The 16,101-nt window shown below is 40.9% G+C and overlaps 1 protein-coding gene across 4 annotated transcripts in view; it reads right to left on the bottom strand.

Annotated features, from left to right (window-relative positions):
* dab2ipb (DAB2 interacting protein b) overlaps window positions 1-16,101 on the bottom strand; it is a 99,446-nt gene that overhangs the window by 8,972 nt on the left and 74,373 nt on the right. For 3 of the 4 annotated variants that reach the window (XM_053339623.1, XM_053339624.1, XM_053339626.1), the window contains 7 exons: window positions 12,374-12,518; window positions 10,421-10,565; window positions 9,065-9,301; window positions 8,742-8,943; window positions 7,108-7,295; window positions 3,386-4,283; window positions 1,317-1,454 (listed from right to left, as the gene is read on the bottom strand). In XM_053339623.1, the coding sequence (XP_053195598.1) occupies window positions 1,317-1,454; window positions 3,386-4,283; window positions 7,108-7,295; window positions 8,742-8,943; window positions 9,065-9,301; window positions 10,421-10,565; window positions 12,374-12,518 (1,953 nt within the window). The remainder of the gene's footprint in view (window positions 1-1,316; window positions 1,455-3,385; window positions 4,284-7,107; window positions 7,296-8,741; window positions 8,944-9,064; window positions 9,302-10,420; window positions 10,566-12,373; window positions 12,519-16,101) is intronic. The other variant, XM_053339625.1, reaches the window with a different exon arrangement.

The raw sequence follows: 16,101 nt of genomic DNA, 5'->3' as shown, positions 1-16,101 counted from the left end.
GTTGAGTGTCTAACTATAGTTCTTGTGTTCATCTGCATTAACAAACACCTTATGTCCTAAAGTTTTGCCTGAGTAATCCTAAAATCACAAAATACCTTCAGTATATGCAAATTCATTTGAAACTTTTTGCATTTTAGGCATTGTTAACAAACTATACACCATTAGCTGTAGCATGAGTCTACGCTGCTGTGGAAGATTTACTGTTTTCCAATCCCTTTCTTGTTGCTGCTCTGGTATTATAAGGTGGCTGTGGCTTCTTTGTTAGACTGAAGTTATTGCCTTCTTTGGTTGCTCTCCCTGCCTGGGCTGCTGGCTTCCATAAAGTCTGAGCTATGTTAGGATGACAGGTTTGTATTCATTATGGATGGAGGAAAAAAAAGAAAAAAGAAAAAGGGGGAGCATATGGCAGCCAATCAAAGCATAGAAGCGAAGCTGAGGGGTGAACGCTTGTAAAGGTTGCTGAGAAGAGAAGCGAGCAGGAACGTAGACAGAGAAAGCAGCGAAAAAAGCCTCTTTCTGTCTTTCTCACAGAGATGCAAGCCCACACAAGCTCAAACATGTCTGTGTGAATGTACTGCATGTGCATACACACACATACACGTTCACACACCTGCTTTTGGATATTAAATTCATTCCAAAGATGGTAAGAAAGAGGGAGTCAAGTTGTGAGTGTATGTGGCGTTCCTGAGGTGAAGGGATTTTTATTTTTTAAATAAAACATTATAGAAGTGCAACATTTTTTACTTGTTTTTTTCCCACAAAACACAACATTTTGTCCTGGCTACTGGCACATACTGATGGTCTCTCCTGTGATATTAAGCCTCACAATCATTTTGTTTGTAATAACTGCTTTCTGCCAATATTGCTTCCACTATGGCTTCCCTGAAGTTGACAGCTACACACAAAGCCCACTGTGGGTTGTGAATCATAATCGATAAACAGCTTGAATGTCACTGGAAAAAGCCAATTTCACAAAAATGGGAGATTGATGTAGTCTAGGGTCACATGCAGTGTCAGACTGATGTACAACATACCCTATTTACTTAATGTTGTAAATGCTCATATTATGGCTTTAAGTGACAATTTGGGTGTGTCTGACAAACCTCAGGCTCAGAGGAAAGGCAAGGGTGAGGTGGGGATAGATACAGGAGATAATTAAGTTTAGAAGGGGTGTTTCGAGGGAGGTACATGAGGGAACTAATGAGAGGAAAAAGGAGAGGAAGGACAGTTAAGTGGGCAAAAGGGCTGAAGGTTGAGGTGGTTTGTGAAAAAGGAGGGTTGGTAGAGGTCAAAGGTTGGATGAGGAGGCAGGTTACCTTCTCCACCTGAGTCAGATCCTCTCTGTTTCTCAGTGACTCTGGCTCCATCCCCTCATGGTCTAAATACTGCACATTCATATTCAATAGCCAGGCGGCTGTGCGGTCCAGCGCACTGGGGTTCACTGGGGAGGGGGCCTAGTAAAACCAACACAACACAACCACACACACACACACACACACGCACGCACACGCACACACACACACACACAAACACACACGTACATGAGCTGAGTGCAAGTGACGGGGAGAGGGGGGGGGGGAGGAGGGAGGTTGTAATCACAGCACAGAAACAACAGAAATAAGCTTGAAATGCACTAACTCATCTGGATTGAAAGCAGGTGGAATGGATACGCACTGCTGTCTGCAAGCTCACGCATACGCTGCAGCACACACTTCCAAGCACTGATTTAATCATGTGTGAGTGTGTGTAACACCTACAGGCACATGTGCAGTGTCATACATACAGGGAAGGTATATATACTGTAAGCCTGGAGGCAGATGCTGGCGGGTAAGAGGTGTGTGTGTTTATATTTGATGGACAGATAAGTAGAGAGGGTGGCTGTGGGCTGTTATGTTACTACATGAGAGGAAACGTAGGATGTCTTTTTACTCATTTGCATTAAAGACTTTTGAAAAGGTTGAAATATTTGAGTCAGAGTATCTGAAAACTGGAAAAAAACACAGTAAAAAAAGAGACTTTAATAGACTGTAGGTGTCAGTACCTTCATTAGTGACAATTAATTGATGACCTGTTAGAAAAAGTTCATTTTAATCCCGACAGATTGATTTAAGATATGAATTCACATTAATTTACAGGCAAGATCGTGACTTCTTTTAATAAATGATTTTTATCTTGGTCTATGCCACCTGTAAAATTACATTATACTGAGAGGGAGTCTAGAATTAATAGATCATTGATTAGTTATAGGCCTATCAGTGATTTTTCAAACAAAGAACACCTATCATTTGGTTCCAGCTTTCCAAAAACAAAAGTTTCTGCTTTTCTCTGTTTTATATAATTTGAAACTGAAAATCTTTGAGTTTTGGACTATTGCTCGAACAAAGCAACATATAAGAAGATGTTATTTTGATCCATTACTTTATGACATTTTGCAGATAAATGATTAATAACTAGTTGCAACTCTAGTTCACTGCTACTCTTACCTTCACGATCTGACCTGACATCACTAATTTTCACAGATTGTCTCAAAAAAAAAACCAAACAAACATTTTAAAGATACTATAATCACATGAAAAATCTTACTTCTCGACTTAGAATGCACATTTATTCTCAGTGGTTAAAGCAGCAAAGATAAAGTTCCCTAAATGTATAAACTAAATTAATGATGGGTGCTTTTCATGAGCCAGTTAATCTAAAGGCACTCCTGTAAACTACTCCATAGGGAGGAGAGCAAGGCGTCATGGTTATTATGCAGATGCCCTCTCCTTCATCCAGTCACCAAGGGCAACCAGTGTTTTTAATTAGAGCCTATAGTTCTGACCTGCCAATAACGGACAGACTCAACAGTGAAGGCACGGAAAATAATGCTTATTTTAAATGGAAACCTCCCCACTGTGTCCACCCACTCTGACACACACGATGCATCTTTACGCTAAGTCAGCGATATACATGTTTGTATCCACTCAGTCTGTTTTCTGTTGACTTGTATGCATGTGTGAGCACGTACTGTATATCACTAGTTAATATGATGCTAATTGTGCCTCCGCCACCCTCATTTCATTCTCAGCCCATTAAACTTGACCAGTAAAACAGTGGTGAAGTGATGAGCTGCCTGTATGCAAATTACTGTTATTACACGCACAATAACTGTAGTTCATTAGGGCACAATGTGCAGTGTCTGCAGAGTCCACCCACACAGCCCTTCTCAACATGCTATGAGAAAAATGGGTGTTTTTTTGTAATTGCAACTTTTTCTATCACTGTAATTTCAGGTGATTACATGCACTGAGACAGCTAAAGTATAACTGCCTGTCTCGATTAATGTCCTGATCAGTATCGTCCTCAGTTGTTGTAAGTTCAACGTGTGTATGCTGCTGTCACGTACCTGTTTGTGCTGAGCCCTCTGCTTGGTCTCAGGACTGTCACCTTTGGAGGAGGAGGACTGCTGTCGTAACCGAGCCCCGCTGCCCGGCCAGTCGGGTGATGATGTCATCATGCTGCCGGAGGAAGGCCGAGGGTAGGGTCCGCTGTTGAGCAAATTTGGAGGCGTGCGGCCCCGGGTGATGCTCTGAGGAGGGGGTTGGTCTATCCTCCGCTGGGGGCCGGCGCTGTTCTGTCTGGGGACGGTGGGCTGGTGCTGGGCTTCAGTGAGGGACAGCTGTCGGCGGTTGAACTCGCCCGAGCGCCTGGTGTATTCGTCCCCGCTGCTCCCGCCGCCGCCACCGACGCCGGCGACGCCTCCTCCACCGTGGTTCAAAAAGGCGGGTCTCCCTCCTGCTGGTCCGTCCTCGTTGTTGCTATGGGAACTGACAGAGCTGTGGCACTCGGAGCCCGAGTCGGTCATTCCACGAGGGGACACGGGCAGGCAAGCGGCCATCTGGTACACTGGGTTCTGGAAGGACAGGGGGGCTAGTAACTGAGCGGGTCGGCCTGGGGTGCTCTCTGTACCTGGGGTGGTGGGGGTCTGGCCTGGCCTCCTCAAGGTGGGACCTCCAGGAATGTTGCCCTGTGGGATTCTGGCTGACCAGCCGCCCCCAGAGCCTGGGCCTTCACACAGAACATCTGAGGTGCTGGGACCTGCGCCACTCTCCAGACTGCGGGGGTCCTGGAGGTCAACCATGGACAGACTCTTGCTGCCATTGGCCATGCCCAGGTCAGGCTCGTTGGTCTCAGAGTAGCTTGAGCTGCGTGCTGGGGAAGGCTGGATCCCTGAGCTCCTTGTCACAAAAAATATGTCCTTATTTTCTGGGGTGGGGGAGGGTAACCGGGTGAAGTCAACCAATCTGAGAGAGAAAAAAATAAAGAAAAATGAATAAATCTGGTGTGAATTTTAAACTCATAATGACTGACCACTATATTTTTTGTTGAGCATCGAATGCACAACATATTCAGATATCATTTTATTTTTTAATTATTTATACTCAACTTTTTTCATTATAGATAAAAAGAGAGAGAGAGAGAGAGTAACAAATCCACATTCTGATATTGTAAAATACTGTATCACTGGAAATTTGTGATGTGTTGCTTCTGTGTTCATTGGCTTTGCCCCCTCTGCCTCCGCCTCCGCCTCCGTCCCCTCACCTTCCCCTTCTTCCTTCCCTTCTTCCAGCAGATGGAAACTTTATTGCCAGAAGCCGATTACCTTGACAGACGTGATTTATCTTCCAATAATCTCTATCATTCACATCACGCTCATCTCTCCTCCCTCTTTCTGTGTCCTTCTTCCTCTGTTCCATTACCCTTCCCTCCTAACTTCTTTCTCCCATTCATTCTGCTCAATCCCACAGCCCCCCCCCCGACTGCCTTTTTTTTTTCCTTTTCACAACCTTGGCACTGTCTCCTTTTCTTTCTCCTACTTTTCATGTCACCGGTCGGTAGATGAGAAGCAATTAGGTGAGAAGGCTGAGCTCATTCGAATGCATTTTAAAGTCTCACAGCATGCTGATGAGGATACACCCCACGCACGTCAATATATAAGAAAACGGTTATGGTGATGAAGACGATAGGCTCTGACATCAGGTCATATAGGGACATTGCTTCATTACTTCTATTGATCGTGGTCCTCTCATGAGCATAACGATATCAGCTGTCTGGCTCTCTGGCTTCCTGTTTCACCAGTTGTCTCCTCTTCCAGTTATGTACAGTATACTTTCACCTTGTCTGTTTTTTCTGGATGGTGTACTTACTGGTGAGGCACAGTTATATCAATCTTTTAGTATCACCTTGCCATTGTACAGTAAAGGAACTGGGACTGAGAGGACGGGAGATAAGCGAGATAATATGTCTTCTGAGTGTGTATTCATCCACAGGTGAGTAAGAGGTTTCCTCTGGCTGATGTAAACAAACAGGGGCGACACTCTCACTGTGTCATGGCCTTACATGACAAGCGTTCTAACACTCAAGCAGAGCTGGCAGTGTGAGAGCTGACTGGTGTCTAGTGTCATTGTTTGCTTCATCATTGCAGCACAGGAGCACAAATGATGCATTCAATCCCAGCCTATATATCACTCAGAACCTTTTTATTATTGCCCGTTGCCTTTGCATTTCAGACAGGTGATCTCACTGAGACTAAGGTTAGCAGAGCAGTGATGAGCAGTGACAAAGAAGATCTAATCAACACTCACTGCAGCATTAAACAACTTACACTGACTCTGAGGTGAAGAAAATTACTCTGTGCTCAGTCAGTTTGACCTCAAAAACCCTGCGCCCACTCAGCGTGTCTTTCTCTGGAGCTAACAGTGCAGCAGTGAGGCTCCTCTCTGCTGCTGGAGGCATGATGTTAATAATAACACAGTGGAGCACTTCACCTCCCCCTCAGTTTGTTATTTCCATACAAGCATGAGACTGTAAAATGCTTTCAAATTCATTAATTCATTAATTAATGCAGTTAACTTTTAAAAAAGTAAAAAAAAGGTTGTGGACCATTTTAGTAGACTAAGGACATCAGTGAATGGTTTGGTGCACAGTATACTGGAGCATGAGGCTGAAAATAGGGACTTTTCTATTCATTCAGTTGAAAATTTCTATTCATTCAACCGAATCGATTCTGAATCAAATCTGCACCCATACTATGGTGATAGGATCGAATTGGGAGATCAGCATATTGTCACAGGCCTAAAATAATAAATATTGTCATTTGTCACAACTTTTATTTTTCATCTTTTTATTTCATCTTGGAATAAAAATGAAACCCCCATGGACACTTTCATCTGTCAAATCATGATGTTCTTCACTTAAGCGCTCTACAGTCTAAAGGTGCATATACAAACTGTGTATGCTGCACCACGCACCAGCCTTTGCTACCTTTTGTCTAAAAAAAAATCCAGAGAAAACCCTGAATCAGTGTGCGAAATATCCTTTGACGACTGGGGAGTCTTGTGTATTTTTTTTGTTACCTGAAGTCACTCATTAAATCAATTCCAGACCTGTAGTTAAAGATGCCAAGAACTGGCTTCTGGCATATGGAGTAAAAGGCAAAAACTTGGAGCAAAGGGGGAAAAGTAAATGATGAAAAATACTGTAAATAAACACAGGTATGTCAATAGATTGTAGAGGCAATGGTGCCGTGATTTAATGTTAAATAACCTTCGAAAAACTCGTGAGCTGTTCCAGAAGATTCAAGGTTTATCTCATTTGGAGAACAGTGGCCAAGAAGCAAGTCTTTAAACTTTGTATTTGTAATTTGTTTGTTTGGTGATGTAAGCACTGTTCAAGGACTTTTTCTGTTCTATTTTGCACATGGACTTCATATATATATTTTATTTATTGGAGGAACACAACAGGAGGTTTTTAAAGGTATTAATTATCTCATATTTATAGTTTGCACAGCTACAGTATAACTGGCAGCTCTGATGTCCATGCCAGCAGCTGTAGCACCAATATGCATTAGCTGTCTGTTTAATGTGAGGTGACATTTATTGTGCTCCTCAGTTTAACGTTCCAGCATGTTTTTCAACTTTATAACATAATAATTAGCTTCATCTTTGGCAACCCGAGAAAAATGTATTTTTAGTGGTCAGAGACACCATATTTCTCACTGAAAAATAAGAAACAGCATTCACTTGGTTTCTGTGTACAGTACTAGATGAGATATGAACTATTTCTTACCCTGAAAGATCATTGTCGATGACCATCTTCTGCAGGCCGCTCGAGATGCTGCAACTTGCCTCAGCGGGAGGCGAGCCCATGTGCTCTGAGGACTGTCCAGGTGTCATCTGGACACAGGACGGGTTAGACAGAGCTGTGTTCACCTCCCGCAGGATCCTGGGCAGAGGTCCCAGCTTAGATGCGGCACTCTGCGGAGAGAGACAACAAGATCAATTAAGTGGGCATGAAACGTGCATGTTTTGGCACTGGTTGTACCCAAATATATTAGAGAAACACCCCAAATCAGATTTTTAAAAGCTATTAACACCACAGATAAGATACATTTATTTTCCATATCTATCTAGGGAGTTTTTCTATCTAGGGAGTGAGCCGTCATTTTGTAGTGACATCATTTTTAAGTAGTGGGTTAGACAGAGCTGTGTTCCCCTCCCACAGGATCTTACACCCGCCTGTAAATCACTACCTTGCCTGACTCAAAGATCTTCCTTATGTTCCCTTTAAACCCTGAAGTCATTGCATATTGGAGGGCAGCTATCCAGAGCAGCAGTACTGTTTTTCTGTTTCAGTGGCAGTTTATGAAAATAGACTGTCTTGTCCTTGGTTTTAATCCGGTAAAATTAATTTAAACATCCAGGAGCAATATAGTACTGGCCACCTTTTTGTCTTCTTCTGTCCTGTGGCTCCCCAGTCTCTATATTTCACTGCCTCGAATGCTGCATCGGGCAGTCTAAGCAATACTTGCCATAAAATATATAGGTTTCTGTCTCTTTTCTTTTATATGTTTAAATTTGTCATGTTTGTTATATACAGCAATTGTTGTTTAGAGTGGAAGTCATCTCAGTAGATTATGCTAAATTGACACTGACTGCTTTATATCCACTTTAACTTTTAACCCAAATGAAAATATAAGTTGTTTGTTTGAATTTCATGTTTGCATATTACAAATTATTTTCCCTATGCCATATATTCTCTCTTATTCAGACAACACAGTGAATAATGAAACAGACCAGCTGCTCTGACTGACTGGAGTATTAACCTGAATCACTGTGATTTCTGAATTATTAAAAAGACAAGGTTTCAGGTAAGTTGGATGCTAGATACCGTTGACAAAAAAAAAGAAGAAAAAAAGAAAAAGAACATGGATCTACCCTTCATCGAATTATTACCAGCTTGCCATCTGCTACCTATGCTAATGTAAATGTCCTTGTAAAATCCATTAATATGCCTCACCCAGCCTTTAAGGCTTCACAGTGGTCTCCCCTCGTGCACTGTTTATGTAATGCAATAATAAATTATTGATTGATGTACCGTAAACATCCTAATGTAGTCTGAGCATGATTCAAATCCTGAAGCTTCTGATAATATACTTAAGATCTTTGGGCTTTTGGGAACCAGCTGGATCTATAGAGTATCTATCCATCTATATCTTTATCTGTATTTGTTGATGGAAGCAAAGATATACAGCTCTCATTATAATTGGTCTCAAATCTGCTGGCTTAGCTACCGTCATTCTTGCTGCAAGTCTCAGTGCAGTGTTACAGATTTTATGTGATACTACATCCCCTTGAAATATTTCATCATATTCATTACCCGACATAAAAAAAACCCATTGCTACTGGCAGAAATGTCTGTACCTGGTCCATCTGAGACACCACCTCAGAGAGGAGGGAGTGCAGGGTGGAGAGTTCCCTGCCGAGGTCGATATACCCCTCAAAGCCTGCCGTGTTGGAGATTGTCTCTGGGTTTGAGATTTCGAGTAAGAAGCGCTGCATATTGGTCCACTCGTGCTCCAGGAACTGGTTCATGAAGGACATGTACTCTTCCTTGTTACCAAATCTGAAAACAAACAAGGGCAGAGAAGGGAAGCAATGACAAAGAAAGATTGGGGAAATTAGATTTTGGAAAGGTTTGGCTAAAACTGATTAAAATTGATTCAAAAACCCCAAAACACACTCACTTGGTGAAGTTGGCCAGATTTTGGGTGACTTTAGCGATGAGCGTGAGCGTACGTGCCGTGCGGTCGTCGGGGTACTCCTGCATCAGATTGAAAAGTGACGGGGACATGATGGCCGGACAGAGAAACCGCAGGAACAAGGACGCACTGATCAAACGCTCGCTGATGTCCGGTCGACCCCGGTTGCTGCATTCCTGCCGCCATGACGCAAACACCTCTTTCAGTTCTCGTGGGAAAACACTATTAAGAATCAAAGACAGGACAGAGATTGTTTTTTAAACACAGGACCAAAAAATGATTTATACTTGACCAGCACATGAATGGGATTTTATCTGTAAATGTATAAAAATGAGTCATGTAAGTTTATGTGTCAACTTGTTTTCCCTGTTCCTTGTTTTATCAAAGTTTGTGAGTGTTTGGCATATTTCCTGTTCCCACTGATGTATTCTCATACATTTTGGAGCTCTGTTGCTTGTCTTGAGTTGCTTTACGATCCTTCAGAAGAAAAGTCTGTTTCCAGGAGACGATGCATAAAATAAAACATCTTGATGCTGTATATTCTTTCTTCACATTTGTATCATACTCCATGCAATCAAGCTAAATAGATATAATTTATAGTGAAGTCTGGTACAGTATGCGCCATTGGTCACCTGCCTTTAAATGGACTGTACTTATATAGTGCCTTTCTAGTCTTTACGACCACTCAAAGCACTTTACATTACATGTCATTCACCCATTCACACCCATTCATACACTGATGGCCATTTAACCATTCATTCTCATTCATACATCCCCTTAACGCAGCAACAGGGGCAATTTGGGGTTAAGTGTCTTGCCCAAGGACACATCGACATGTGGACTGGTGGAGCCGGGAATCGAACTGCCAATCTTCCAGTTGGAGGACGACCTCCTGAGCCACAGCCGCCCCCAGTAAAGCTAAAATGTTTATGACTCCATACTTATTGTGTGCAGGTTTCTCCAGAAAAAGCTCAAAATTGTATTCCAGTAGAGACTTACCGAATCCTGGTTAGTTCAGCAACAAGCTTGAGCTCATGTCTAGTTTTATGCCTATTCGATTGCACCTTGTTGTACTTTTATTATCTTCTTTTTACCCTGTGCTTTATTGTATTTACTGTATGGCTACATTCAGTTTACCTCCTTTTCACTTTACTATTTTAATCTCTTCATATTTTCACAAAAGCCCTTCTAGCGACGGGTGTTGCAAATTAGCATCTGTTATAAACACTGTGATACTTGCATTGGACATCTGTTTCAGCCCGTCTATGTATATTCTATCTGTCTCTATTAAATAAATCATCAGCTGTGGAAAAAAAAAAGAAAAAAAGAAAAGCTATTCACCAGTATGAGTTGATGATTTTGCAGAAGGCCAGCTCGCAGCACATCTTCAGGTTACTCTGGTGCTCTTGTAAATCACCTGACGAACATTTGGACGGATCCACCTCACAGTTCTCATCTGACTCATACAGAGCCTTGATGAACTCACCTGTAAAAAAGTAATTAAGAAATTAAGGAACAGATGGGTTTAATTTTCTAGCGTATCTGTGAGACAGATACAGAAGGAAAAAAAAAAGGTATTTCGATGTGACTGTGTGTTGTGAAAGGGAACTGTGTTTGATATTGTCCTATAGCCATGAACAAAAAGGGAAGGGAAAAAAAGGGAAGTATGTTTGACCTATGACAATGAACATAACCACCGAAAGATCCAGAGCATCCTCGTAAGTGCAAATGTCACACTCAGGAAAATGGTTGAAAAAATAACAATGTCTTTTTTTTTTTTGTTAGATTGGTTTTGTTAGAGTGAGTAAAAAACAGACCATTACTGCTGTCATTCCAGTGAGTGAACAGCCTGTAAAAGGGTGAGCATCTTTAGTTTGGCAGCGGTCTAAGATTGTCATTCCACTCTAATCAAAATGAGAGATATGGGGGGATAGGAGTGAGTGTGTGAGTGTGTGCCTTCTGTCTCTGGTGGTCTCAAGAGAGGCTTGGCTTGTCCTTGCGTTGCCCCAGTCGCAGTTTCAATGATTTTAATAGTTTAGCAAGACACCGAAACATAGAGAAACTCCACAAGTGCGGTGCTGCATAATTTACCAGCCCTCAATTTTTTTTCTGAATCAACCCTGAGAGAGACGAGCAAGGAAACAGGCAGAAAAACATCACATAAACGTGTCTCTGTCTACAAAGACAGCCGAGACGAGAGACACGCAGCGAACGGCATATACACACGTCGAGCATTAATATAAGCAGCGTACAGAGAAAGAAGTGATGGCTGCCAGGAAGGATGTGTGCCGTCTGTAGATTAAACTACCGCTGAGTACATTTCTAAATCAGGCAAGGGAGAAAAGCACACAGAGCATACAGAGCGCTTATTGTTGAAACTGCAGACAGACAAACACTTGATCTAACCTTCAACTAACATTGTAGGAGTGGGACTAGGGGGTTGAACAATCACCTCATAATAGTTTTTCAACAAAGTCGATCCTGTCAATGGTTTAGGATTCCTGAAATGTCTGTCGCAGCTAGACAGCAATTTATTTCATCTATTTATTTTCCTATTTTTTCTCTAGACGTTTGTTTCTGCTTGTCTACTCCTGCATAAGACAAAATACATTTTAATTAATCTAGTTTCACTCTATCCAGCTGAGATAGGTTCAATTTCAGATGGAGCGTGGCACCAGGACTGCGACTAACGGTTATTTTCATTATCAATTAATCTGTCAATTATTTTCTCAATTAACTGTCTGTCTGGTCTTTAAAATGTCATAAAATGCCCAAAACCCAAGATGTAATTTCAAGTTTTACCCTGACCAACAGTCCATAACCGAAAGATATTCAGTTTATTATCATAGAAGACTAAAGACACCAGAAATTATTCACATTTAACTTTTTTTTTCATGAAAAATGACTCAAAAAGCTTACAAATTGACAAATCTTTGCAGCTCTACTTGGCACAGCTTCCAAAATACGAAACTGAGATGAGGGAAAAGTTGCTGCTGTTGTCTTATTGCCAAAATATTGTTAAAATGAGAGGACTAATGCATTTTAGCTCCATAAAGCCATTGGTATTGGCATTTTCTACTCTGTCCATTACCTTTAATATACTGATGTTGCACTTAAGTGAACAGTTTCTATGAGAAAGTGATTAATGGGACATAAACAGAAAGCAGAGGAAAGCTCTAGGTACATGCAGTAGAGGAAATGGATAAATACAGATAAAGTACAAATGGAAATATGTTAAAATAGTAACTTTTCTGAGATGAACAGCATGTAGGTTACAGCCTCTGCTCCACTCACCGAGGGCGTCCTGCAGGTACTTCTGTCCCACCAGTTTGAGGTATTCCTCGATAGCCTTCGTCGCTAATGTGTTCTCTCTGAAGATGAGGTGCTCGTTCTCCCCGCAGCGGTCCACCTCTGACATCATCAAGTCTGTGAGGAAGTCCTGCAGAAAAAGGAAAAACAAGACAGGAACAGGGTCAATCGCGTAATTTTACAAGATACACGTGAGAAATAAACAGATGAGAATTGAATATTGCATTTAATTGAATGAGCATTTGAGATTTTTGCTATTTGGAAAACAGATGTAAAGATGTAAAAACAAATCCCAGCAGTGGAAGTTAATAGAGTAAAACACAAATGAGGGGGTTATAATGATCTGAATAGTATAATTTAATTAATCCTCCTATTCCTCTGTTTAATCTGTTTATATCTTGTCATTTCAGACCCTGTTATTCCCCACCTGCCCACCAGTGGTTGTCTGTCTGTTTGCTCCTCACAGTAATTATCCCTAATCTAACACAGCATATTAATTTAACAGTCCTCGGCCACTATTCATCCATTTTCCACACTTAGTTGCCAGAGATCTGCAAGCCTTTCTCTTTTCTTGAGTGCTTCTGTTTAGTTTGCTGTTTGATGACTTGTCAGTTCAGTAAACACTTCCTTACAGTACGTGACTCTGACTCTAGCAACAAGTCTCTTCCTGAGGTTGCGTATAAGCAGGGTCAATCAATTAAATAACTTAAAATCATTGCTGAATAGTGAAAAAATGCTCATATACATAATTAATCTCTGCCCCCTAAACAAACATGTGATGAACACAACCCTGCATACAAACTAGCTTGAATGCTAATTAAAATGTTTGCTCAAATCTGCATTAACTGCATCTTTTTAGCCACTGTAAACTCAACACTGACTTATTATAAAGTAGCAGTAGTTACTTATTTGTACTTCCAGCAGATAAAAAGCAACATTAGCATTAGCATTATTTTGCAGTTATGTTTGTGGCCATATATTATTAGCTCTGGTTTGGTCTCCACTAACTTCTGCAATATCCCGCTCTTTACCTTCTAGGTGCTCTACTAATTTCTGTCTGCTGTGTGGTGCTGGGTAGGTAACATTCACTGGAGCTTTTTTTACTGAAATAAGTCAGAAAAATACTCTGATGAGGGATGACAATGAACAAAAAAACAAGCTGCTAGCCATACACCGAAAACAATGAGCTGAAAGTTGCTACAACGCTATGTACAACTGAGAGGAACTGCAGAGTTGGGTGACAATTTTTTGGTCAAATGGTAATTTAATCCATTGTTAATATAAAAAATATTGTTTATAAAAGATTTAAACATTATAAAAACTAGGAAATAATTTCATTTAGCTGTACAATTTAGCAGTGTGGCTCAAAACCTCGCATGTGGATTGAGACAACTTTCATTAAATCACACTCTGACACAGCTGGCCATGAAGAGTCCAAGTATCACTAATCACCTGCAATCTGAGTGTGAAAGAAGATAAAATTGTGCTTCAATTCCCTAAACTGCCATGGTTACACAGGTTTTAAAAATGCATTTTTATGATCGCTGAATGTTAACAAAGTGGAATTGTGACAACCTTTTCATGTCATCCTTTGAATGTGACATATCCTGGAGCTATGACTCAGTATGCAGAGAAAAGAAGCACATGTTTACCATGAACAGGCTAAAAAAAAATGTGACAGGATTCATATTTTCATTTAAAGACAGAAAACACTTTCTCCACTTTCATTCAAATGCTCAAAGGGTTATTTTGGCAGTTCTTTTGATGTGTAGTGAGTTAATGAAAACAGAAAAATGCTCGCCTGTTTGCCAATAATAGAAAAGGAGGGTTGCAAATAATAAAGTCAACTGACGAAATATGGATGTACATCATAACCAGTAAGCTTCACAACTCTTTTTTTTTTATACCAAAGTCGTGATCACTCAAGCAGAACATGTCAAATTTAAAATGTGTTTCATCTTTCTTCTAAGCTGGAAGTGTGAATTATTTAGATTGAATGCTCTTATTTACTGATCTTTGATAAAATATCTTTCTTAAAAATTATATCCATAAGGAGTATATAGTATAAATCAAGTGAAGAGAAATAACTGGGGGAGACAGACATTAAAGCTCCTAAAATTCAAAGTCTGAAAGGGAGAGATGGAAATGGAGCCATCTGGGGATGAATCATCCCCCTGTTTAGATCCCTTCAACAAATTTCTGGGTGTACTCTTATGCAAGTCCCCTGGCATCTTGTTAAACTAGGGAAACCAGCGTAGCAGTGAGGGAGAAGAGAGGCAAGTGACAGATGTACAGAGAGAAATAGAGAAGGAGAGGAAGAAGAGACAGACTGGTGGTCTTTAAAGAACAGAGGGGGAGGCGGAAAGAACGCGACAGAGCCTCTCAGACAGTTTCTATAGCTGCTGCAGAAGCCTGTTATCCGGCTAATCAAAGATACACCACGGGGAGCCAATCATCCACTGATGTGCAGCGAAAAGGGCCCTTTTCGTTAATGCATTTGCACATTCCACACACATACAATAAACTTAAGTTTAATAAATGCACATATCAATAAATATTTAAATTAAATACAGAGTGTAGCATTATCGAGGCTTTTTAAGTACGTTTCAGTGCATGAGTGTGTGATAATGAGACCAATCAGCTTTACAATCTAGGTGATAGTTTGTTGTTTCCTGATAGGAAGGCATTACTGCACTTGTAAAATAATATTTTCAACTCTGTCTTTGACATCTTCAAGTCAATTGTCAAGAGCTCAGTGGACAATGAGGAGCTCCTGCTTATTATAAATAAGGCATGCCGCAGAGAACAGCACACATAACACACAGATGCCTGAGGAAACCTGACCTTTAGTGGTGTATGGACACCCATCCCATCATTAAACCAGGGGTCTTGTGTGTTTTTTTTTTTCTTTTGGGGGGGGGGGCTTGTATTGGAAGAAAATGTCATCCCAATTATGATCTTTCCTCAAACCTCTACCCCTCTGTGCCTCTCTGTCTCCCTCCTCTCCTCTATCCTCTCTGCTCTGCACTGCTAATGTGGCCACCGAAGCGAGGCAAATCCAGGCCTGATTAGAGAGGATGGTCAGATGAAATGGAGGAGGAGAGAGACGGAGAGAGGGAGAGGAAAACTGAGAGAGAGAGACATCAAAGACAGAATAATAATAGAATAATTTCTATTGGTAGTCTAAAACAAAAATGAAGTTTAACCACAGAATAATAATCTCTTGCTGTGACACACTAAGGGTAGACATTTGTCAAGTCTACCAACATGTAGTGTCAGGTGTTTTGAGCTTTGAACTAAAACACAAATAACACTATGATACAGACATATTAGAGGGACTATAATGGTGGTTTGGTGTGTGTTAGCTCTCCTTCAAGTACAAACTACTTGAAGGATTATTTAGTTTATTTAGTTTTTTCAATACATATGGTTTGTTTTTACATTGATTTATATCCTTCTGATTGACAACTGGTTTCCACTCAATTTCAGTTACATAGTGAAAGCATGGTAATGTCATTTCAAACCAGTATGACAGCCCTTGCATTCACGGACACACCAGCAACACTAATTTGAGAGTGTGCAGCATTGACACGCTTTGTTGTAGGAAATCCAAAGCAGAAAAATGTGTCTTTATTTGTTTCTCTAGTAAATAAGCATGCTAGCATGCTGTATGAGGCTGTACATGCTTACAGGGACAATGCTAACATGCTAAT

This window comes from Scomber japonicus, chromosome 19 (assembly GCF_027409825.1).
Source record: "Scomber japonicus isolate fScoJap1 chromosome 19, fScoJap1.pri, whole genome shotgun sequence".
Lineage (NCBI taxonomy): Eukaryota > Metazoa > Chordata > Actinopteri > Scombriformes > Scombridae > Scomber > Scomber japonicus.
This window is presented reverse-complemented; position numbering and strand designations above follow the sequence as displayed.